The sequence below is a fragment of the Aquarana catesbeiana genome, linkage group LG02 (genome assembly GCF_042186555.1).
Source record: "Aquarana catesbeiana isolate 2022-GZ linkage group LG02, ASM4218655v1, whole genome shotgun sequence".
NCBI lineage: Eukaryota > Metazoa > Chordata > Amphibia > Anura > Ranidae > Aquarana > Aquarana catesbeiana.
Window position 1 is genome coordinate 374,412,703 of NC_133325.1, and position 27,250 is coordinate 374,439,952.

The window sequence follows — 27,250 nt, forward strand, 5'->3', positions numbered from 1 at the left end:
GTGCAGAGTTGACACTTTCATGTAGGCTGTGCCTGCTTGCACTACAGTGGGATGGAATCACCCTTTCCACTGATTTCTGGATTGACAGCATTGCCTTTGTGGCTGAAATCCTCCCACTAAGACAGTAGTTCTCAGCTCCTGTCCTCGGGACCCACTAACAGGACATATTTTAAGTATTACCTTGGGGAGATGTGGACTAGAATACTGCAATCACTGAGCAGCAAATGATACCTGTGATGCATTTCAGTTGTCTTGCAAACCTGGCCTGTTAGTGGGTCCTGAGGACAAGAGTTAAGAACCACTGCAAAAAGGGTTGCATCATCTGGGAGGTACAGCACGTGAGACATAAAAAAAGAGCATTTGTCTTATTCAGGAGAGGTAAAGTAAGGTTTTTGTTCATTTTAGGAGGCTTGTGCATCACAGAGTAACTGGATTTGGTACTTGTTTTAGATTGTCATACAAGGACCATTAGTTGTACTTTAATAAGTGCTTTCATGCACTTTAATGCTAATTCTTTAGCAGACAGATTTTAATAGACTTCTTCTACTAGTTACCTAACTTTTTTCCCGTCAGTCATGCATTTCAAAGACTAAACACATGCTTTTGTTATTCTGTGAAGGCTGTAACAGTTTGAGGTAATGCATAAACATTAAAAAGTACAAAACACTTGTTTAGACACATGGGATGATTTTCTGCTTTGATTTGTCAGACACTGGCAAGTGTCTGACATTGTTCTATATATTGTGCAATATTATTATGCTTGAAAAACTACTTACAGGCTCATTGAATTTAGAAGAGGAAAAAAATTCCCTTTTAAAGTCTTACTGGTAATTTATCTCCTTAATGGATTTTACTGATGTAAGCGACTGTATTGGCTGTTAGGTTTACCAAATGGAAAGAAATATGCAATCTGTCATTTAAACAGTTTCCCATTAGATGTCTATTCACAGCACCCAAGGTGTTAAAAAACTTTTTTAAGATTGGCAGAAGGGAAAGGCATCCAATTTAAGGACTGTTCATATTCAGTAAAATACTATATGTGTACATACAAACATTTTTAAAATTTGCAGTGCTAGCAGTTGTTAACGACTATATGTTACTAATAAAAATAAACACTTCATTTTTTAAAGTATAAGTTCACCTTTCATAACATGTTACACCCATATTCAGGACATAACATATAACAGGTTATAAAAGAACTGCTCCCCGCTCCCATGCTGTGACAGCTTATTTTCTCCCCCTGTTAGCTTATATTTAAAAATGTGGCCGAGCATGGCTCCACCCACCCGGCTGCGTCACTCATTCACAGTCCCCTGTGAATGGAAAACTACCAGTCTCAAAAGCCTTAGCGGCTGTCGGCTTGTAGTTCTCAATTAACTAGCACGGTGCTGTGATTCTATCTGTCAGCTTGTAACAGCTTCCTCGTACGAGGTAGGAGGTACGAGCACACAGATACATTGACAGATCTGCAGGAAACCTGAATGGCATCAGTGATTTGCAACAAAAAAGAATAAATGCACCTTTGTTTTAACTGCAAAAAAAGGTGCATTTATTATTTTTTGTTAAAAGATGAACTTATCCTTTAAGGCCTGTTTCACACAGGCTTCAGCCTTTATTGGAAACATTTTTCTAAAGAAAACAATATCAAAATTGTGAAAACCAACTAAAGTGAGAGGTAAAACTTCCTCAAAAGGAAACATTAGGAAACATTAGAACAAGGTGCAAAAGACATTACAAAAACAGGCCACGTAAAGCAAAGGTATGCAGCAATTGAACAGCAAGCTTTTATGAAACTTTCAGCAAGCTTTTGCAAACCTTTTGGCAAACTTTTCTCCTAAGCTTTTAAAGCAACTTTCGGCTCTTGTTTGAAAATATTATACACAGATCTTAATAGGTGTGTTGATTGTCACTTTAAACAAGCTGCTAGCAGGCTTCATCAGGTTTCAACAAGCTTCAAGAAGTGCTGAAGCCTGCTAGTAGCTTGTCTAAAGTGACAGTCAGCACTCCCATTAAGGTCTATGTTTAACATTTACAAACTGGAGCTGAAAGGTGCTTTAAAAACTTCAACAAAGTTTCAAGCATTACTTTTATACAAGCTGAAGCCCATGTGAAACAGGTCTTATCCTAATGTAATGACCAAATATTCATAATTAATAAAATGTCTAGTTTAAACTTGTGTTGATTAGTAACACACATTAAAGTGCTTATCATTTTGACATGCATTTTTTATGTGTTTTTGATGCTTTTGTAATGCTTTTCTGAAGCTTTAATGAAGCTTGGCAAATCCCCTGTGTGTGTTGGTTTTCCATTCTTTCCAATACATAAAATACACAGTGAAGCTAACTCTGAAGCCCTGCTCTACCACCCCAGGTTTGTAAGTCGCATTATTAGCCCTTTGGTGTGAATATGGCCAATGTCAACATTTTAAGATAATACTGCAAAATGAAACATGTCATATCATATCACAACCCATTAAAAAGTATTCCTTATATACTGTATTTTTTATTTTTTTGGCATGTTGGAGAGATTTCCACCTTGCTTTTTGTAGTAGTGGGGGGGTCAGAGAGACAAAAGACACCTTCCTGCACCTATTTTTTTCTGTTCCTCTAATGTTGCAGAGTTAACACTAAAGCTGGCTATACAATGGTAGATTTTCTCATGAATGTTTATATGAAAAATCATACATTCGATAATGCCAACAAAATTTAACAAATGTCATTTGAAAGAATTAAATGTAATGTACTTTTAACATTATATTTTGGTATGAATGGAATTCTCTGAATGAAAACCATAAACATTGTTAGAAATTAATTTATTTGAATATCATTTTTCATTCTGCTTTGAGCTGACACTACTAACCATTATAAAATCAAATGAACATCCCGAAAATCAAAACATTTTAGAACAGATTTTTACTGGTGTGTGGGCATCTTTAGAGAAAATATCCCCAGTGAATCACAGATAGTTAAATAATATTAGGGATTCATGTACACTAGCAGCTCCTAAACTGAACTCCATAAAAGCCTATGTGTCCATGTAGACATAGGCTTTAATCAGAGTTTAGGAGCTGCCGCATTTAGGTGCCACAATTTTGCCGCATTTTGCATTTTCCTGCGGCCGCGGTAAATGTAGGCCAAGTGTAATTCATGCCTAACAGAAGCTCTATGCCCTTTTCACTGTATTTTGTTTAAAAAAACATTTTGTTGACTACCCTTACAGTGTTGTTTTAATTACTTGTTACCTCTCTGGGCACAATGGATCACTTGGTCCTTTATATCTCTCTTCCTATTCCCATTCTCTATGTTTATTTTTTATTTTTTTTCTCCTCTCTTCTCCTTTCCCTCTTCCTTTTTCATTTTCTTCCCCCATTCTTTCTTTCTTTTTATCTTTTTATGAATAGTTTTGTGATTTTATGGTGTACAAGGCTTAGACCTGCTTGTCCAACCTATGAATCCAGATGATGGAAGTCCTATTGGCCTTGCCACATATGTATTTGATACTCCATTGATATGAAAAAACACATGACATTTCATTAACTGAGCTGTCCATGCCTTGACCACTGAAAATTATGTTTCTGCTGCTATAGTTAAAGGCACACCAAGATGTTGTTCTGTTCCATCAACAGGGATGGATTTACTCTCCCATGTGTGCTCTATTAACGTAAACCATACACTCATCCCTGCACTGCAAGCTCTTATTCAGCCAATGTGCCTACCTATCTTAAGATATTCCTCTGTCCCAGCAATTTACTGCCTTTACTATGTAAATTATGAACAGCCTTGTACACAACGGCAGCATTGTGGCTGAATAAATTCTGAAATGGTAATAAATAACATTCCCAATATGCTTGTGTCACAGCTCTGCGTGTGACATCTAAAACCCCGGGGCGATATCAAATAAAAAGATCAACTTTAAACCAAATAAAGTACAGCTATAAGGAAGATAAACAGGATTATACCTAGCTGACGGTCGTGTTTGACTTTATTTTCAACGTATTTACTAAGTAAGTAAATAAGCAATAAGCTGTCAAAGGTGATATAATAACATGACACAAGTGAAATGTGCACAGCGACTGCTAAAGCAGTTTTCTTTGTAAGTCTATGCGTGCAGTCTGGTCTCTCCCCACCAGCAGTGGAGTAAACCGAATAACTAACAGAATCATCTGGAAAATCTACTCTTTTCTCTCCATGGCATGTGGCATATCAACTGCTTGATTCTAACCATTTTTAGCACGGGCTGCGAAGGACCTTGACAAAATAGCTTGGTACTTTTAATTAAGCGACAGCTTCTATTCTGTTAATCAGAGCATTATGATTGTATTTTACTTACAGTACACAAACAAGAAAGTGTGTTGCCTGCGCTACCATGTTTCTATTTTTCTGCAGTCTCTAGATATCTAAAGGGAAGACTGTTTCTGATTTGTACAACTAATCAGATTTACAATCATCCTTGTTCTATCAATGACTGAATCTTTAATGTTGGCAATATTCAGAAAATGTCAGCTTTCTGTGAGCACTTTCTTCTATAAAATCAAAGATACTGTATGTATAGGATCGATACAGCAATGATCAAGAAGCCCTACTCGTCACAAGTAGAGCTCAGATCCCAGAGGAACATTGGACCATTTCTGCTGGTTTTGATCTCCTCTATTCTGTCAGGTATAAAAGTCTTCACTGATCCGGAGAGGATTTGTAACACATGCAATGTTTCAGAGATGTTACCAAAGATATGGGAAGTTATCTATAGGAGTTTTTGAAGAAGACCTTGCCCGGGCCCCAACCAATTACCAGTCTTGCATCCCTAAAAGGCATGCTAAGAAGACCTCAATGGTAAAGGCCACAGATCCCCAGGAACGCATACAAAAAGAGACTCTACATTTCTAACAATCTGTATATACGCTTGGTTTACTAAACGTAAAGTGAATTGCATTAGATTGCTGCATAAGCTGATAAGCTCTGCTTACATTATAACTTGGCACTTCCAATATGGTAACCATATGGCTATTTTGTATGTTAAGTTTGCATTTTTCCTTATTCTGTCTGTTCTTGCTTATTGTTCTGTGCTTTCACCAATGGGTGTCTAAATGTTTGTAATCTTTCTCCTGTTTTGCAAATTTGAATAAAGAGATGGAAAAATAAAAAGCAACTCTAAGCAGCTTAAAATTGACATTTGGGTGGACCTCATTGCATTATATAATGCCAAAACATTACACTTGTTTGGGGTACATTGTGCTTTTATTCAGCAAGCCACCAGCCTCAAACATGTGATATCTGAGCGTTGAGGTAAGTATCATTTTTTTTTTAAGTAAAGTGAAAAAAAAATGATCTTAAAGTGATATTAAACCCTCAGTTTTTTAAAAGGGTTGTAAACCTTCGTGTTTTTTCACCTTAATGCATCGTATGCATTAAGGTGAAAAAACACCTGGCAGTCACTGGCCCCCCAGCCCCCTCATTTTACTTACCTGAGCCCTGAAGCTTGACCCAGCGGGGACACGCTGTCTCTCTGCCAGGGGTTCTCAGCTCTTGATTGGATAGATTGATAGCAGTGCAGCTATTGGCTCCCGCTGCTGTCAATCAAATCCAATGACGCGGGCGCCCGTGGCGGGGCTGAGCCATACAATGCTAGACTCAGGAGTGTGCCTGCAAGGTAACCCCCTCGGGAGATCGCTTCTCCTAGGGGGTTATCTGATGTGGGAAGGAGCCATGAGAGCCACCGGGGGACCCTAGAAGAGGATGTAAGGGGTCACTCTGTGCAAAACGAGCTGCACAGTAGAGGTAAGTATGACATGTTTGTTTAAAAAAAAAGAACCCTTACAATCACTTTAAGTACAACTGATTTAAAGTATATGTAAACCCTCACCTTGTAACACAACACATTCAGCTTAAAATAGAAATGAAAGACAAAACATTTGTGTATAGATATAGAAAGAACTTTATAAATACCTTTTATTTCCCTTATAAGTGCTTACATACCCTCTGTTCTCAGCTACATAAGTGCTGGCTGAGGAGAAACAGTAGCACACTGAGCTTCCCAGTGACATGCTGTGCGGGGGGGGGGTGTCAGGACAAGTCTGATCATTGGAGGAGAGCAGGCTGAGTTCACAGCATGGCTAGAGAACTGACCACGATGTGCTCTTATGCCAAGTGTGGTCAGTTTTTAATAGGAAAGCAGAGGGACTGGCAGGATCATCAGGGGTTTCACACAAAGGAAGCAATACAAAGAGAAGAGGATTATTTCCCTTACAAGTAGATGGTACAGCAGGCTCATATCTGGAATATGAAATGCTGGGTTTACATATTCTTTGATCACTTAAGTAGTGAGTAGCTTCTTTATTTCCTTTTTTTTCTCTCTTTCTTTCCATATTCCTATGTACCAATTTAAGCTGGTTTCATGACCTCTGTCCCAGGTTTTCTGTTTCATAATGGCTGCTTTCTCTTGTAGCAGCCTATGGATCCACCCTTGCATCCAGGAACTAGAGTTGTGTCTCCCTAAACTGTGTACATCAATAGAAACACATTGTCCCATAGCCTAGGATGGCAAGGCACTCCCCTGTTCCTAACTTCTCCTCTCCCTCCCGTCTCCAAGCGAACTGTCAACAGTGAACAGTGCAGTCTCCAGTCAGTCCATGTTTTGTGAAGACTAGAAGTTCAAGGAAGCAGCACAGAGAACAGGTGTCAGCATTATTGAAAAGTTGTAAACTGAAAATGCTGGGATAAGAATTTTAACAAATAATTTACTCAGGAATGTTTATTTTATTGTAATCAGTGTGTTAGGCTAAAAAATGCTGAGGGGTTATTATTACTTTTTAAAAAAAAATATAGGTCACTGTACAGGCGGCAGGCAAAATAAAACGCATTAAAAAAAGTCAGGGATCTATTACACATTGGGTTTTGTTAATGCACACACAATGCACATGTTAATGACCATTCATTATAAATGGCTGCCAATGCAACACAGTGCCTAAAAATAATGCATGAACCTTTTTAGCAATATCAAGCACCCCAGCCCATTGTATATGTGTTATAGTGCACTATGGAAAGTGTTGTCGGTGTGTTGGAATGCCATTCACAATGAATGGTACTGCAACGCACATAGGGCAGTTTGCCAAGCGTTGTGGCAAAATGCATTTCCACAATGTATGCACAAGTGTGAATGGGTCCTCAAAGCTAACCTAAAGCCAAAACTTTTTAAGTTTTGGATAGTGTAGTTAATGGTCAAAAGCCCTGCCAGATTTTCTTCTTGTTCAAATGGGCTTCAGCTTGTATTTGTTAAGTCTGTACAGTGTATTTGCAGCACTTTGGCAAGCTTCATTGAAACCTTTAAAGTACCATCCAACTCCAGTTTGGGAATAACAAACACAGATCGGAATATTGAAGTACTGATTGTCACTTTAAACAAGCTGCTAGAAAACATCAGTAAGCTCCAGCACTAATTGAAGCTTGTTGGAAGCCTGCTAAAACATATTAAGTACTTGTTTAAAGTGACAGCCAGCACTCCTATTAAGTCAGTTATCCTAGCTGAATCCTGTGTGAACAAGGCCTTACATAGTTGACACCAGAACAAATGTTTCAGTTGGAAGATTTCCCCTCTATTTCTGTTCAGAGAAAATTGTAAACCTTTGGATTTTCTATTATTATCTGTCTCTTTGACAATTGTCACCAGGACATAGATAGCAAAACCTTCTACAAGGGACAAAACAAACAGAAAAAAGATAACACTGTATCAAAAGCTAAAAATACATTGAATTTAGATATATAGCACTTTAACTTTGCAGTTCCTTGCCAACTAGCAGTATGTAAGATGACTCAGTTAAAAAAAAAAGAAAAATGTTGACAAAATGAGGTGAAGTGTGAAGGAAATTGCCTTAAAATAATGACAGCATATGCCAAAGGTGAACAAAGTCCATTTGCAAACAGGAACGCTTATCAAGGCTCATCAACAAGGATACATAATGTAACAGAATAGTTGCTAAATACCTTAATATCCTAAATACCCAGTCAGGGCATAGCACATCCCCGTATGAAAACCTAAGCCGACCATAAATAGACCAATTTTCTTTCCAGCAATCGCAGGTTGTAGAAAAGAAAATCGATCAAATCCGTCCCATGGAGCCATTGCGGTCTCCCGGTAGGAGGCGGGGGGAGCCATCATCACCGAGAGAACACAGTGATTACTGCTAGAGGCTATAATAGCCACTAGCAATATATTACATATAAAACTTGACAGGCTGGTTGTACCCAAGTTGATCGATCGATCGATCAACTTGGGTACATTCAGCCTGCCTATACATGGTTCAGATCTCGGCCGATTCAGCAGATTCAAACTGTCTATGGCCGGCATAACTTTGGGTCTAGAAAAAGACAGGCAGCAAAGATTATATTACTATATCTTGGTTTTAGCTACCAAAATATATTCCTCTGGGTATAATTTTTTTGAAATTATATGCATTCTAGTGCATTCTTTTTTTAAGTTTTTAGCCTCCTATCGATAGATTGAACAAACCATACATTTATTACATTTATGAGCCTTTTTATCCCTTGACAACATTGGCAAGCCTATTTTTCTAAAAAGTTATTCTTACTATTTCTTGCAGTTTTCAATGACCTGGGGGGGTAGGAGGGGGGGGTGAGTTTTTTTTTTTTTTCGGGGGGGGGGGGGTTAGTGACAGGTAACTAAGACTATATTACCAAAGCCTTGTATAACTACCAAAATATATTGCTCTAGATCTAATTCATCTAATTTAAGTTGACTTATACACATTATATTGTATTCATTCATTTATTTTTTTATTTTTTAGCCTTCTATCAATAAAATGAACAAGTCTACAGACAAATGCATAGATGATACCTATATGAACATGGGTCATAAAAGAACAAAAACACACATTCACAATCAAAGAATCAGGCTGGGTTCACACTTTTGGGAATTGGATGCGGGTTTCCCTGCATCCAATTCACATAGCAGGAGATTGTGACTGGCTCTCTATGGAGCCGGTTCACACATCCCTGCAGCAGCTCCGGTGCGAATTGCACAGGAGCCCTGTGCATCTTTTGGTCTGTTTCAGGTCCAAATTCAGCCCAAAATTCGGGCTGAAATCGGACCTAAAATGGTGATTGAAGATGCACCGGCCTCCTTCTGTGAGCCAATGTGTTCTCAAGTGTGAACCCAGCCTAAAAAGAACAAAGGAAAACACAGTCAATTTCAGTAACGATACTTGTTACACTTTCACAATATTAAAATCAGCATCCCATTACTATTAAATTTCAGTTACTGCTTATATTATTTATAAAAGCTTTTCAGTTTGAGCATAAACAGAGATAAATATTTAATTTTTTATACATGGAAGCATATATGCTATATTTATAAAACATAATTACTTCTAACCATATTTACAAAACATCATCAATTGCAGAAAACAAGGAAAATGAGAGAAAAAAAAAAAAAAAGATTAAAGAGTAAGACTTTCAGAAAACAGTTATAAACAAATGCTTAAAGTACAAGTGTACCACAAATTCAGTTTATAGACAGAAAATAAAAATAGGGGATTGGGGCATGAAATTGAGCTTCGACATTGAAAAATTGTTTATAAACCAGGCAAAGTCTTACACAGCATAATCTCATTTTCCAATGAGATACGCTATGCAAGGCGAGGTTACAAATGAGACCAAAATAAGAACATTGTTTTTTTTTTCTCAGCCCTCTGCAAACTCAAAAAAGGGTTTTAGCACATCAACTGTTTTGCAAAAGTTCTGCTCTTTAACCACATGTATACCATTCCTTTGTTAAAAAAAAAAAAAAAGTTTGGCAAATTCAATTTTCTGGAGTGCCATTTATAAATGGCAATACATAAAATACAAATGAGTGGCCAGTGCAACTGGGCACCATTTATAAATGGCAATACATAAAATACACATGGGTGGCCAGTGCACTATTTAAATTCTTGAGAGTAAGCTGTCAGTAGACATTGCAAGTCACAGGTAAAATGCACAGAGCCAGTCAGAGTGGCTCTATGCTTTGTGATGGCTGTAAACCAACCACAGCCATTGCGAATGTAAATACTGCCCATATTTAAACACATTCAGCCCTCCCCTTCCTCCTCTGGAGAAGGATTGCAGGAAAGAAGAGACTGTAGGAAGAGAAAAGCAGCAGTGAAAGGTGCTGTTGGTTGGAGGTTAAATGCCACTGACTACCAATGATTATGAGATAATATTTACAGGTAGGAAAGGGTTTTAAGGTTCCACTGACCTCCAATCATTATGGGATAACTTATACAGGTTGGGAAGGGGTTATAGTGCTACTGACCACCAATGATGGGGCGGGGGGGGGGGCAAATGCCACTGATCATCAATGATTTGGGGAGGGGGGGAGTTAAATTGCTACTACAAAACCAGTGGTTATTAAATACCACTAAAAGAAAGCTCTATCTGTCTCAAAAAATAAATAGAAAAATTCCTCTGGGTATATGAATATATGTGTCAGTACACAGCACAGCACTAAAAACTGGCCAGGTAATGAAGGAGTATGTACAAACTATCACTCAAGTGATTAAAACTTTACTCCAAACAAACAGCTAAATCTGCATACTGATGACAGTTATTGGTGCCTTTTACCTGCCAAAGGTTTGTTTTTCTGTCCATCCAGTCCTCAGATTTACACATCTCTACCCTGCAGCACAGGCAGGTATGTATGTTTGGCTGTATCTGGCTGTATGTTTAGGGTCGTTGTTCTGCTGGAAGGTAAACCTCCACCTCACAGGCTTTCTTCTAAGATTGCCATGTATTTGGCTCCATCCATTTCCCATCAACTCTGACCAACTTCCCTGTCCCTGCTGAAGAAAAGCATCCTCACAACATGATGCTGCCACCACCATGTTTCATGGTGGGAACGTTGTGTTCAGGGTGATGTGCAGTGTTAGTTTCCCGCCACACATTGCTTTTAGGCCAAAAAGCTAAATTTTGGTCTCATCTGACCAGAGCATCTTCTTCCACATGTTTGCTGTGTCCCCAACATGGCTTCACACAAACTGCAAATGGGACTTCATATGGCTTTCTTTCAACAATGGTTTTTTTCTTGCCACTCTTCCATGAAGGCCAGATTTGTGGAGTGCATGACTAATAGTTGTCCTGTGGACAGATTCTCCCACCTGAGCTGTGGATCTCTGCAGCTCCTCCAGAGTTACCATGGACCTCTTGACTGCTTCTCTGATTAATGCTCTCCTTGCCCAGCCTGTCAGTTTAGGTGGATGGCCATGTCTTGGTAGGATTGCAGTTGTGTCATACTCTATCCATTTTCGGGTGATGGATTGAACAGTGCTCTGTGAGATTTTCAAAGCTTGGGATATTTTTTATAACCTAACCCTACTTTAAACTTCTCCACAACTTTATCTCTGACCTGTTTGGTGTGATCCTTGGCATTCATGATGCTGTTTGTTAACTAAGGTTCTCTAACAAACCTCTGAGGGCTTCACAGAACAGCCGTATTTATAATGAGGTTAAATTACACACCGGTGGACTCTATTTACTAATTAGGTGACTTCTGAAGGCAATTGGTTCAACTAGATTTTAGTTAGGGGTATCAGAGTAAAGGGGACTGAATACAAATGCACGCCACACTTTTCACATATTTATTTGTAAAAAAAAATTGAAAACCATTTATAATTTTCCTTCCACTTCACAGTTATGTGCCACTTTGTGTTCATCTATCACATAACATCCCAATAAAATCGTTTTCGGTGGTAACATGACAAAATGTGGAAACATTCAAGGGGTATGCATACTTTTTCAAGGCACTGTATAATGGAGATGTTTTACCTATCAAAGTATCTATCCAGTTTGGAGATTTATTTACCTCTACCCAATACCTCCACCCTGTCTGGCAGTTTTTTCTCTGCTGCAGGTTAGTAACACGTATAGGTCTTTTCCCTCCCTTAGCTGATTACAGAGAACAGAGTAGCAGCAGACTGATAAGCTAATCTCTCTACCCCCTTGTTCTCTGCACCTATTGGCATGTTTCTTGCTAGAACACGAGTAGAGCTTTGCTCATTGTGTTTCTTCTCCCTCTTCCAGTACGGGAACTGCTATATAGAGGGTAATTAATCATTTATTAATCTATACAGTACATAGCTACATTTTTTGTTATATTTTTCTAGAGTTCAGCTTTAACCTAATTCTCATCTCTACTATTTTGTACTACACATGCCAAAGGGACATGCAATAGTGATAAATGATAGATGATAAATAAAGATCTCCGCAACCTGCAGAGGAAGGCAGGCTCATTCTATTCATTCCATGGTCTTTGATAAGGAACAAAGGGGTGGGGGCAATTATTGGCCATGCCATATCGATACCATGATCTCCAAATCACCCATGTTGCCAATTCTGTGAACTCGAAGTCTTTGAAAATGTTCAAAAACTGGAACAAATGGACAGATTTGTCAAATACATTTTAGCAAATTCTAACTGCTCAGAATGTAATATAATGATGATGGAACGTTTGCCGTAAACTTTTTCCACAGTATCAATCAAGAACAATAGGGTGCTGTAGTCACAATTTTTGTCTTCAATTTTTGCACTCATCGTTGTACAGCTAATGACAAGCTAAGCTCAATAATAATTATTTTATTAGCTGCTGCACACACATAACATGTTCCTATTAAGACCTCAGAGTGGCCTCTATTCCTATATCTTCAGATCTTGGATGAGACCCAATTACCTCGTATCCACCCCAATGCATGAACTTCAGCCCTCACATCAGCTCTAATGCATGGACTTTAGCCCTCAGATCAGCCCCAATGCATACATGAAATGCAGCACTCAGATCAGCCCCAATACACAAACCTCAGCCCTCAGATCAGTCCCGATATATGAACCATAGCCCTCAAATCAGCCCCAATGCATGAACTGTAGCCCTCAAATCAGCCCCAATGCATGAACTATAGCCCTCAGCTCAGCCCCAAATGCATGAACTGTAGCCCTCAGATCAGCCCCAATGCATAAACCTCAGCCCTCAGATCAGACCCAATGCATAAACCTCAGCCCTCGGATCAGCCCCAATGCATAAACCTCAGCCCCCAGATCAGCCCCAATAAATGATCCTCAGCCCTCAGATCAGACCCAATGCATAAACCTCAGCTCTCAGATCAGCCCGAATGCATAAACCTCAGCCCTCAGGATGAGCCCGAATGCATAAACCTCAGCCCTCGGATCAGCCCCAATGCATAAACCTCAGCCCTCAGATCAGCCCCAATAAATGATCCTCAGCCCTCAGATCAGACCCAATGCATAAACCTCAGCTCTCAGATCAGCCCCCATGCATAAACCTCAGCCCTCAGGATGAGCCCGAATGCATAAACCTCAGCCCTCGGATCAGCCCCAATGCATAAACCTCAGCCCTCGGATCAGCCCCAGTGCATAAACCTCAGCCCTCAGATCAGCCCGAATGCATAAACCTCAGCCCTCGGATCAGCCCCAATGCATAAACCTCAGCCCTCGGATCAGCCCTAATGCATAAACCTCAGCCCTCAGATCAGCCCCAATGCATAAACCTCAGCCCTCGGATCAGCCCCAATGCATAAACCTCAGCCCTCGGATCAGCCCCAATGCATAAACCTCAGCTCTCGGATCAGCCCTAATGCATAAACCTCAGCCCTCGGATCAGCCCCAATGCATAAACCTCAGCCCTCGGATCAGCCCCAATGCATAAACCTCAGCCCTCAGATCAGCCCGAATGCATAAACCTCAGCCCTCGGATCAGCCCCAATGCATAAACCTCAGCCCTCAGATCAGCCCCAATACATAAACCTCAGCCCTCGGATCAGCCCCAATGCATAAACCTCAGCCCTCGGATCAGCCCCAATGCATAAACCTCAGCTCTCGGATCAGCCCTAATGCATAAGCCTCAGCCCTCGGATCAGCCCCAATGCATAAACCTCAGCCCTCGGATCAGCCCCAATGCATAAACCTCAGCCCTCGGATCAGCCCCAATGCATAAACCTCAGCCCTCGGATCAGCCCCAATGCATAAACCTCAGCCCTTGGATCAGACCCAATGCATGAACCTCAGCCCTCATATCAGCCCTAATGCCTGCACCTTCAGACCTCAAATCAATCCCAAAACGGTAGTAATTATTCTAGCTCAGGCTGGATAACTTGTAGAAAACTAGCAACAACTATCTTCCTTCTTTTTGTCATCCCCAACCTTCAAAAAAGACTCCTCGCTATGTGGCTTTCGCACTTCTACAGCTGTCTGGCTGCTTCCTTTATGCCAAAATGACACCAAGCGCTTAAGCTTACCACACACACATTAAATTAAATTGTACAATCCCCTTAGATCTACTTAGCAGTATGTAGTGCAAGAGCCTGCCTGATTGGATATAAATTGAGTGGATAGTTTATGTAGGCTGTCATTATGTCATTACATAGTTTTGGTAGATCTAAAGTTGATTATACAAAGATTGTATGGTCAGATTGTAAGATGTATGGTTACCCCTAGTCACAGCCACCACTAGAGGTTGCTGTTTTGCCATCAGACAGGAGGAAGTGACCTCAGTTCAGGAGAGGAGACACACAATGGCAGCAGGCGCTATTGAAAAAGGCATTGTGTGCCCACCTGGGCATGTGCCAGCAGTTGCCGACCTCTGAACTTACAGATACGATCATAATACCACTTACTTTCTATTTAATATCAAAATAGATAGTGATTGGCTATGAGACTTGGCTTTGTTCCTCAAAAAGGCATAGGACCAGTCTAAGGATGAGCTAAAGCTCTGGCCAAGCACTCTGAAGCTTAATGTAACCACAATGCTTCTGTATTGTAGCAAAAAGAAACATTTTATCAAAAACATGATGTCAGTTTTTCTTTCTGCTTCAGTAGCCACTGCTCTAAATCAATTGTATCTTAAAGCTGAAATCCAGGAAAAAGATTACATTGGCAGCTAAAATATGTATATGGGAGACAGGTATTCTGCAAAATGATTTGTATTTTAACCCACCTAGTCCTGAGATTTATACAGCTCTGCCAGACAGCACAGCCAGTCTGGTGACCTCACTTGCCTTTCCTGCAGTTAAGCAGCCCTTTTGATCACCTCCCTGCCCCCAGCCTGTGCTTGGACAGTTAGGAAATAGCAGAAGGCTACCACCACCAGTCAGCATGTGCTATGTCACCACATGTAAATGCAGGACATCTGATTGGCTGCAAGTGCCTCTTCTTCCCTCTCCCAGTCTAAGTGCTGCTCTACAGGAAATTAAATCAGGTCAAGCTCAGATATTTATATAAGTTGCATGTAAAATATGTTATAACTACATTGATTTTATTTTCATCTCTGCCTGGATTTCAGCTTTACTGTTACACTAATATACTTTACAAATTATGTATCTTGCATGCCTCAGATTGTAGTTAACGTCAAAAGGGAAGACATCTTTCCTGAATTAAATAGCAAATTCTGACTTTGAGCTTAATAATTTCATACATGTTATCCTTGTGGTCAAAAGTGTTTGTGAGTTTGTCACTTTGTCAGTTACAGTTTAGGGTACATATGCAATAGTCATGGAAAATATTGCAAATGAAAATTAATATAGATATATATACACTGTTATAACATGAGACTGATGCAGCAATTGGACTGAACTTTCTTCTGTTTCTTCTTGCAATTTTATTAATCTATAACAGCAGCTTTAATGTTGAGTGTCTTTTATCCGCTTGATTGCTGAGAAGTGATTAAGGGATTTTTTTATGTTTGATTATCATTTAGCTGACTTGGGAACTGTGAAGTAATTTGGCGCTGAGCAGTGTATTTAGGCCGTGTTTTTACACTTAGTTTTTTACATATGTACATATATGGCTTCCAAAAAAAGTTATAGGGTGAAATCCAACACATCTCTAGAACAAAAACTGTATTTGCAGAAGTGAAGAAGTTCTGGAACTGAACTGGTTAAATTATCACTGCAACTAGTCAAAATGTAATATCATAAAGTTTCATATAAAATATCATTAAAAAAAACCCTGACATTTACCATTCTGAAAAGAATAGCCCACAGCATCCAGTCTGTAGGTTATTTTCTTATTTTAATTACTGCTCATTGTTACTTTTTAAGTCTGCCTCGACAACATACTATGTGTTAATAAACTCTGTGTCAATGCTTAACTTAATTCTTGCACGCAGATCTAACAGCAACTGCACAACATGAGTATTTGATATATTTGCTCCTGGGCACTCTCAAACAGCTCATGGATGCTCCCTATTGGACAGTGGTGTTATTGCAACAAGCAGACTGGTGCTATTTTAAAGAAACCAAGGCTATCATAGTTGACCTCCTTCTAAAAATGATCATTCCCTGGCTGTCGTATTCATCTATTGGCTTCAATATGTCTGAGCCGATGACCCAGAGCAAGTGTGCAGATTAAAAAGTCACAACTAATAATGTTCTTGTTCTGGGTCAGTGACCTGAAGAGTAGGGAAACCATTGATTCAACTTGACATGTAGACACCTAGCATTTTTAGGAGAGGTCAAACTCTATACTTTATACAGAGGTCTCTTTTGAGGCAGAACAAATTTCACCATCAAAACAGATCAACTACAACAATAAATTTATTTTCCAAGATAGTATAGTAATGCCACCTATATTATTTTATATTGTATATTATATTATTATTATTTTTATGTTATTATAAAATATATGATTATATTATACATTATTATCACTATACATGATTATTATTATTATTATTATTATTATTATTATTATTATTATCATCATCACCATTAATTATAGTTATTAAGTATTATTATTTATTGTATATTATATTGATATGCAATCCAAAAGTAATATCTAGTAAAATCTAGTTTAAAAAAAATCTAAATAATTAGATTTGTTTTTCAGGTTTTTAGACAATAAATGTTTAAATATTTAAATACAGGTGGATGTGCATATTGCCTTCTAGTTTTCTATAACAAAGAAGTGAAGAAATCTACTTTGACAGTCTCTTGCAAGAGTGAATGTGTATGGGGCACACTACTTTATAGTTGACTATAGGGTAGGAGGGGTGTTACTGAATAAGAAGGCCCACATTGAATAATAGCACCCTCAGTGGCAATAAGGTTTTCGGCCTGGTATGCTTTATACAAAGCCAGTTATGTCTGTTGCTCCAGAAATCACAGGTATTGATTGACAGACATTTAATGGGCTCATTGAGCTACACATTAACTAAAGCAGATATTCAACTCATCATGTAATTATAGTGAACAATAGATAACCAAATCACAAAGGATTTTTTATATGTTCTATTTTATTCCTAGTAGCTTTGTAATTCATAGCTAATAAAGATCTCTTTTGAACTTGGAAACATTTTCACAGATTTCTCTTGTCAACATGCTGTTTCTCAGCAAAATCTGGCCATACGACAAAATCAATTTATATCCTATCAGGTAGGCCCTCACGCTTCATAATTGTAGGTAAATCTAAAGGGAATTGTGTAATTGGAATCAGTAGTGCACACAAAATTATTATTCCCTTATTTATGAGGACCAGAATGGATCTCATGTTCCAACCTACATCCATGTCCATTATTTCCTGGGACTTTATGTTTAGTCACATTACTGGTCAATATTGAGCATGTAAAGATGACCTAGCCCTTTGCAGTTATAGTGCTGTCATTTGCACATCTGCCATCCCCATTTTTATCATAGCACATGTAGATGTTGTAAAGTAAACCTGTGCTTTGCTTACACAAGGAAAATTAAAAGTTAACCTATTTTTTGAGGGGAAAAAAAGCAAATTAAAAGTAATATAGCATATGCAACTGCTACACAAGCCATATTGTTAATGAATGTTATTAAAAATTGTCTTTCCTTTTCAATCTGCAGCGCTGTAATTTTCTTTCAAATTCACTGCAAATATGCCAACCTGGAGGCGTTCCTTACACCACTGGTGTGTGGGTGTGATTGGCTCATTGATTTATCCAAAAGCCTGCACTAAAATACAGTCAGATTTTAGGCATCCTCTGAAACAAAAATTTCATTTTTGCTGAGATACTCCCAAATGGTTGACTACTTCTAAGGGTATGCCAACACTGCAACTTTCCTCAGTAGAACACTGCAAGTGCATTAGCTAATAAATAATGAAAAAAGTTACTCCTATTCAGATTCACTCTACCTAAAACAGCTTTATCTTCAGAGAAGAAACAGGAAGGACTCTGCAACAAAGTTTACTAAAATCCTTAAAATATACACTGATCACCCAGAGGGGATTTTTTTTCTCAACACAAGTGAAGTTACTCTTAGTAAGTTCACCTTAACCTAGCCACCCCATAATCATACCTTCCTTTCACTTCCCTTTTGTTCTGTTCAGCCACAGGAAGCAAAAGGAAAGTCCTATGTGAGTTACGAATCTGGGAAGCCATATTTTACACAGGGCTATTTACTCCCTCCGCGACATCACTGATTGGCCCAGCCCGACCACATGAGGTGAGTCATATGCACCTTCATACCTGGAAATACTATCCATTTCCTTAAAAGGTTAGTTCACCTTAAAAACACTTTATGCAGTTCATGGACACTATTATATCATCATATTTAGGGTCCTTATATACCAGGAGGCAATTCATGCATGCAGTGGAGCCTGCCCCATACATTTCTGATATTTTTACAGCTCCATCCTGTCCTCTGATGGATCAGTTGTTAGGGTGATCACCCAAGAAGGGAGTACCTTCTTCTGAGCCACACACATGTGCATTATGCCCTTTACTGAGTAGTTGAGCTTAGTGGCTGCAACGGGAAAAAGAGTGTTGAACCTGCCAAGGTCATCTGTGTGCAAGGCTCAAAAGGACAATGCTGGTTCCTTTACCACTAGGGGGCACTCATCATAACGGCTGGTCCATCATAGAGAGGGGACAGAATGGAGCTGTGAAAAATTTCAGAAGTGTTTGTGGGAGGCTTCACTCTGCGGTGTACAGATATAGGTATTTTTAATTTGATTACTTTGGAATCTTGGAATACTTTCCAAGGACTGTACACATTTTTTTATTTTTAGATAAACTAACAATCTCAGAAGCGCCAAATGCAAAAGAAGGAGAGCAAAAGAAAAATTTATTTTGAGGCGGTGAGGGTGATTAAAGCAAATTTGTTACTTGTCTTGGATGGGCAAAACACAGATTTTTAATTATAATTGTATGTCAACAATTAGACATTTGCTTAGTTATTGTAAAATCAAAAGCTTTAGTGCCACAGGTCTTCCATGCTGCTCCCTAATTGTAAAGGTTAAGGTAAATTGATCTAAGGAACAGGGAGCTCTTATTACATTTCATATTAAGAAGCTGCTAAGAGGGCAGTGAAACTAAAGTTAATTTTTGACTTAAAGTGGTGGTTTTCACCTTTGCATTCTGATGCCCCGTACACACGGTCGGACTTTGTTCGGACATTCCGACAACAAAATCCTAGGATTTTTTCCGGCGGATGTTGGCTCAAACTTGTCTTGCATACATACGGTCACACAAAGTTGTCGGAAAATCCGATCGTTCTGAACGCGGTGACATAAAAAACTCGTACGTCGGGACTATAAACGGGGCAATGGCCAATAGCTTTCATCTCTTTATTTATTCTGAGCATGCGTGGCACTTTGTCCGTCGGATTTGTGTACACACGATCGGAATTTCCGACAACGGATTTTGTTGTCGGAAAATTTTATCTGCTGCTCTCCAACTTTGTGTGTCGGAAAATCCGATGGAAAATGTCCGATGGAGCCCATACACGGTCGGAATTTCCGACAACACGCTCCAATCGGACATTTTCCATCGGAAAATCCGACCGTGTGTACGGGGCATTAAAGGTTTTTAATATGTGGTCTATTTTTTTTATATTTGGTCTATTTTACTTTTTAAATATAGTTTATACTTGACATAGTTAAGTAGCACACACTATTTTCTTTCATTCACTTCTCAATTGTCCTTAAAGTGATACTGTGCTTGCCCATGTAAGTAAAAGCAACAGGTTCACTTAACAGCTTTCAATTTCAGGGGGATGAGGGAGCATGGGAGTTGGCTATACAACTAAAATTTCATTTGAACATGTGTAGGAAAATCTTTTAACAGAATATTCTTTCTTGCCATCACTGAGTCAACTAGTTTAGTTTGACAGCCCTTAATCCCCGTACACACGGGCCGAATGTCATGCGGCATGCGGCATCGGCTGGTTCAATAGTAACCATCTGACATTCAGCCCATGTTTACTGCAGCTGGGCCAGCTTCTGTTGAGGGGGCATGACTGAAAAAGGTCTGCCGACTGGCCATTGCCTGATAGGGCTAACTGGAGTGTTTTGGCGGGGGGACCATTCCCTGTCAGAACACAATAAAACAGCAGGGGAGAACGCTATATTAATATCGGCTCTGACCTGAGCTGTCAGAGCAGAGAATTAGAAAACATTTTTTTACCTTAATGAAAGGAATGAATTAAGGTAAAAAATGTTTTCAGCTTTAGTATCACTTTAACTTAAAGTAAACCCATCCATTTAACCGTTTATAAAAAAAGTTACATTTCTGGCACGTGCAGGGAATGTAACACTCTCATTGGTTGTGAACTCAACCAAATTGTCAAACCATCCAATGATCACATGTGCAGCATCATTGCAGTTGTAGATTAAACAGAGGCAAAGATGTCAGTTTCCTTGGCTGAAAACAATAGGGGGGGTTACTTCCACTTTAATTTGTAATAATGCATATTTGTCAATTAACTTAGGTTTATCACACAAACTATCCCAAGTGAATTAATTAAGACAGTAGATTATTAATTCCAAGAGCACCACACATTCTCAGCATACTGGAAAATCTCTGTGCATGAGGCACTCATCCTTCTAAAAGATAAGAATAAAACGTTGACTGTGCAGATATGAAGTATTTCGTCCAGCCTCATAAAAGATTGTAGCAGGTTTGAGTATGGTAAGATGTCAGCATGTTCAAATATGGAAAGGTGTCAGTTCATCCATTATTTATGGCCACCTTTAAAATATCTGTAGACCAGAGATTTCCAACCTCAGTGCAAAAGAATTCTCATCAGGTCATGTTCTCAGGCTTTCCTTCACATTGCACAGGTGCTTTAAATCAGCCTTTAGCAACCAGGGTGCCTTCAGGTTTCTTTAGGGGAGCCTTAGGTAAAATGCCCTAAAACTGCCCAAAAATGGTATACAATCCAGCAAGTGGATGAACCCTGTCTTTTAGTTACACTAAGCCACATGTTTTCATTGTGCACCATTACAAACTTCCAGTTGCCAGCATCCTAACAACCAATGATTTCATAAGTTGATAAGGAAGATATCAGATGCCTGCATAGCATCCTCTCCTGCTCCTTTCTGTCAGCACTGGGGTCACACTAACTAAGTGAGCAAGAGAAACTGAAGGAGAAGAGAAATAATGGAGCATTACCAGTGTGCAAAGTTGTACTTGCTTTTGAAGAATAAATCATCTTTAACGTTAGGTGTCCTACGTGTGTAGATGTTGCTACATTGTGTAAAACTATTGGTTTAGTTTTTTACATTTTAGAATGGGGTGCCTCGAGACTGTGAAAAATTTTAAAGGGTGCCTTGACTGAAAAAAGGTTGCTGCTTTAAATGAATGCCAGTGAATGTCAATGTCATGGTATTTATGCCAACTATTATATCTGAGGGAAATTCCCAAAACATGGTCTGTTGGGGCTACTTGAGGCTTCTTGAGGCGTACCGTTAGGAAACACTGCTATAGACAGAAGATAATTGTTGCCTAATCCAATGGTCTAGTCAGGAAACAACTACCAAAGAGAACAATCAATCCCCCTTGAGTGCACTATCCTTGACTGTCTCTAATGTTTCCCTGAGATAATGCCAGTGCTGGAGGTGTCTGCACAAGGTATAAACATCCATGCTAGCTTAGGTCTATAGCTTGATCGTTTCGCAGAAGAGTTGTGCAGAATTTTAAGCCTATGGATACATTTGGTGGTAAACACTGGGTGTGAGGTTATGGCACAGTGTTACTGGATTTAACTCCCACCACAAGCACTAACTGCATGTATATTATGTATTCTTCTCCCAAAACACAAATATATACTTATAGCGTAATTGTTCACCATGCAAAATTTGGTTCTGCTGTGTGCAAAAATGGATGAAAATAGCAGGAGAGATTTAACGAGAGAGATACACCTAACTCACATACAGGCGTAATAAAAGCATAGTGTATAAAGATTGCCAGAGGACAAATACTACCTACGTGTTAGCCTTTTTATTGTATTTTTGTCTTATCAGCAGAAATGACAGCCGATCATGTCCATGCTCTTTATCATATACATAACTCAATACCCATGCCTCTCCCTAGAGAGCCAGTGTCCTCCCTGACCATGTACGTCCAAGTGGATTTAGCACAGAACGACAAATACACTGTCATTTTGAGAAGTCATTTACATTTTCCAAGTAAAATAAACAGCCAGATGACATAGCACAAACAGATTGTGCTAAAAGGAACACATTCTGCAACAGGCATTGGTGTAATAAAATTACATTCTAGTAAAAATTCAAACATGATAGGATTTCAGCTGGGGAATGTAAAATCAAAGCAAAAAAGCCAAGACAGCTTCACCTTATCTGACTTGGATTAAAGCAGACATATATTTTTAAGGGTGATATCACATAGGTGGTTCTACACACAGGGCTTTTGTTAATAGAAAAGGCACAATTCTTCCCATCTGCTGAGCTGCATTAGCTCAGCAATAGACATGAATGGGGATCACTCTTTGTGACAAGAGCATAGAGAAGGGCAATCAAGTTCCAAAAACGCCACATGCAATGATTGCCACCCAAGCTTGTGTGACAGGGAAAGTGATTCCTATTCATGTCTATGCTGAGGCTCTCCAACTTAGAATAGGTCACACTTTCCTGTTACAAAAAGCAATGAGTTGAGGGGTCCTATAGCTAAAGATGGACAATATTTGTCACAAAACAATTTGACTTATTAAGTGCAAAAACAGTATGCAGTAAACCATTAACCAATCAGAAATCAGCTCTCATGATTTGTCCACAATAGGATGCTAAAGCTGATTTCTAATTGGTTGTCCTGCATCCCTCTGCACACCTCTTAGCATTAAATACACAATACATAAAAATGTTAATAGGGTGTTTTATTTTTTTGTAGTCTGTATGTGTTTTTCTTACTAATCATCAATCAGCATGGTAATACACGTATATGAAAAAATACATGCATTCTACATTTCAGTGTCCCTCTAACTGTTTGCCCTACTCTTCCAGCTGTATTGCATTTTGCATTTCAATCATGCAACAAATGGACCTTGTAATCGCATTAACTCTTTACTTTTCTATTAGTATGCAATGCTACACACGCTTCGCTTCTTTAAATAACATTAGCAGGCACTGGGAATGCAAAGAGACAAAGCTCAACAGTGCACAAATCCCTATGCTGAGACACATCCACTGAATTTCTATTTAATTAGTATCTGCATCGCCACAATATGTCCCATGATGTTGTCATTCTTTTTTTTTTTTTTTTTTTTTTAAGCCTCTGCACAAAAGAGTTAAAGGAGATCCACAGGGGGGCCACATTTACCCAAAGAACAGCATGTATGTGACATCTCACAATACACATCCTTCGTGTCAGAGCAAAGTGCCCAGCGTTTTTTATGTTTTTTTTTTTTTTTTTGAGGACCAAGCAGAATATGTCACACTTTTAGCAGAAAAAGCTTCATTTATGACATTTGTAAGAAATGAACTGCTCATGAAAGAGGCAGGAGCATCCTCCATCCAGCCTGATGATCTATGAGTAATAATTCTGCGGATTCTATAAAACATTATTTCACAACCAGTTGCAAGTTGGGCCAGCAGACACATACAGTGAGGACATATAACCAACCATGAATACATATATGACAGAAAGTGGGAGATCTGGGCGCCCTGCTTTAAGAACCTCATCATTTAATAGAATTACAAAGCACCAACAAAACCCAACCACACCTCTGGTGGTACCCATACAGGGAGTGTGCTGAATTTAAACGGAAAGGACTCTAGGATACTTCATTCTAGATGCATCAATTTAAAGCTTCTAATCAACATGTGATTCATAGACCTTCTACAGTCCCATGCCAGACGTAGGTTGGGAAGAGTGTCTGTTGGCTGTTGGATATGACTTACCCCTGGCAGTGATGAGAATCAGAAGGCAACAGTAGATGTAGCAGTTGTCATAGTGGCCATGGTAGTGTGTGAAGCTCCACAACAGCCCTGGGCACCTTCTCTTGGCAGTCATAGTGAGAATCTGGCACCTTAGTCTCAGGAGCCAAAAAAGCAGTGTCCAGCTCCTATGGCAAGCTTGTGTTGTAGTTCAGCTGCAACAGTATTCTTTGTATTCTCCTTTCCACTAGATTACATTCACCAACAATTTGACACACAAGCTACTCTATGCATATTGTTCAGTATGCAAAATACCTATGGGATGCAAGGCATCAGCACTGACATTACATTTCATAGCTCCTTCTTCTTCACTTGTAATCACTCAAATTTTGGCATGTTGCCTTTTTATAAAAAATAAATGCAGCAGGAATACTATAGCAGTGTTTTTTTTTTTTTTGCGCTCCACTTAGCGCTCCACTTAGCGCTGTTAACAATCACATGACCGAGCCGGATGCTACGCTGGGGCCGGGCATGCGAGAAACTGGCCAGCGGAGATTGAACCACTGCATCAACCTGTTAATGAAGTGCAGAGGCACAGTTAGCATTCATTTTGTAATAATCCTCGAAGCAAAGATCTGCTCATAAAAGCAGAATGGATGTAGCCACTAAAATTTCCCAAATCCATAAGCGGTTTATTGAGCTGAGTCAAAGGCAGCTATTTAAAGTTTAGATAGAAAAAAAAAGTTATAGGTTGTGCATTCCTTTCTGTTAGATTCTTAGTTAATCCAGACAGCATCTGACAGGAGGCATAACCGACGACCCCTGTAGGCTGCTGACAAATCCTGACCAGGGCAAAAGTAGCTTAGTTCCCAAGGCACGTAGTTTATACAGTCTGCAATGTTCACGGGAAACAACAATTATCCAAATCCAACCAGGACCAATATCATCCACACCATAAGACTCTGCTCATCGCTAGGCACCCTATGCTCTTCCTCGATGAGTTTAACCCGTGCTGCCCAAGTTTTGCTCACAGCCTTAGTAACAACCTGCAGGCGTTTGCGAAGAGAGGCATTATCGCTCCGACCAGCCGTCCTTCCCGACTCCAGATTAGGATTCGATCAGCCCAGTGCACAACGACCCCAACCTTGCCTGAGAGCTTGATCTCTCTATGCACTTGTGCCACAGACTGAGCTGGTGAGACAGGACTCTTAACTAAAGAGAGAGCAAAGATGCTCAATAGTGAATGACAAAGCCACAGAAGAAAATGGGGAAAAAAACAGGACTTTCCATGATTTTTTTATCAGAGACGCCTGAAGCTAGCACAGGGTGAAGAAGAGGACAGGATGTGATGGGGAGGGAGAAGAAGAACTCAGCTTCCCTGCTGCTGTTGGTTACCTCCTCCTGTCTCCAGCGCTGCTAGCTGCTCAATGACTTGGAGGAGTCAGGAGCTCCTGTGTTATATGAAAGAAGGCATCTCAGGCATCCCTTTAGATGTGCATGCTCTTTGATTGTCCCCGCCAGCCACTGTGTTTGCTGCATATCACTTGCACCCTAAGGACTGTGCTAAGGGCTGGTCACTTTTAGGGCTTGTTCACACCATGTCCATTGACCTGCCTTGACACGCATAGAAAATAATTGTTTACAGTTGCAATGCATTGCAAAAAAATGCAGCATGTATGCACTTTGATGCCTGGTTCACACTATCCAGCACGATAAAACTTGGTGTTTTACCACGAGGGTAAGCTCAGTGTGAGCTCATCTAGGGAAATGTATACTATGCATTTCAGTTACTTACTTTTTTTCTTGTTTGTTTTAACTTTATTTGAAGTGTGATGCGTTGCGCTGCCATATCATGACATACTGCACCATTCAGGGAGCTGTGAAAAAATGAAGCACTACGCTGCATTCCTGTAAAAATCACATGCAATTTTGTATGGGCTCAAATTGCACCACAACGCACGAAAAAGGTTTCAGTTATTTGAGCATTTGCACGACTACAAGTTCAAATACTATGGGGGTTATTTATGAAAGGCAAATCCACTTTGCACTACAAGTGCAAAGTGTACTTGAAATTGCACTGAAAGTGCACTTGGAAGTGCAGTCGCATTTAGCATCCAATCATGTGCAAGCTAAAATGCTGTTTTTTTACTTTCCTTGCATGTCCCCCTCGGATCTACAGCGACTGCACTTCCAAGTGCACTTTCAGTGCAATTTCAGGTGCACTTTGCACTTGTAGTGCAAAGTGGATTTGCCTTTAGTAAATAACCCCCACAGTATTGACACTGATACAAGTATCAATATTGGTGCAGCATGCTAATTTTAACCGCTTTCCGACCGCCTCACGCAGATATACTGCGGCAGAAGGGCACGTACAGGCAGATTAATGTACCTGTACATTGTCCTTTAAGAGGCGGTTCGCGGGCGCGCGCACCCGCCGGGAGCTCCGTGACCGTGATCATGGGTCCCACAGACTGGATGTCCATGGGCATACCCGCGATCGTCTCACGGTGAGGAAGAATGGGGAGATGCTAATGTAAATAAGAGTCTCCCCGTTCTGCCTAATGACACTGACATTGATCACAGCTCCCTGTAATCGGGAGCGGTGATCAGTGATGTGTCACACACAGCCTCTCCCCCCCACAGTTAGAATCACTCCCTAGGACACACTTAACCCCTACAGCGCCACCTAGTGGTTAACCCCTACACTGCCAGTGACATTTTTACAGTAATCAATACAATTTTATAGCATTGATCGCTGTATAAATGCCAATGGTCCCAAAAATGTGTCAAAATTATCTGATGTGTCCGTCATAATGTCGCAGTCATGATAAAAATCGCTGATCGCCGCCATTACTAGTAAAAAAAAAAATGATCAATACCATAAAACTATCCCCTATTTTATAGAAGCTATAACTTTTGCGTAAGCCAAATAATAAATGCTTATTGTGATTTTTTTTTACCAAAAATATGTAGAAGAATACGTATCGGCCTAAACTAAGGAAAAAAAAGTTTTTTATATATTTTGGGGGGATATTTATTATAGCAAAAAGTAAAAAAAAATCTTTTTTTCAAAATTGTTGCTTTTTTTTGTGTATAGCGCAAAAAATAAAAACTGCAGAGGT

General features: G+C 39.6%; 1 protein-coding gene across 1 annotated transcript in view; it reads right to left on the minus strand.

Moving 5' to 3' along the window:
- TMEM132E (transmembrane protein 132E) overlaps positions 1–25,580 on the minus strand; it is a 741,227-nt gene extending 715,647 nt beyond the window's left edge. The window contains exon 1 of the mRNA XM_073615123.1: positions 24,153–25,580. Within this exon, the coding sequence (XP_073471224.1) occupies positions 24,153–24,264 (112 nt within the window). The 5' untranslated portion in view covers positions 24,265–25,580. The remainder of the gene's footprint in view (positions 1–24,152) is intronic.
- Positions 25,581–27,250: the final 1,670 nt, after the last annotated feature.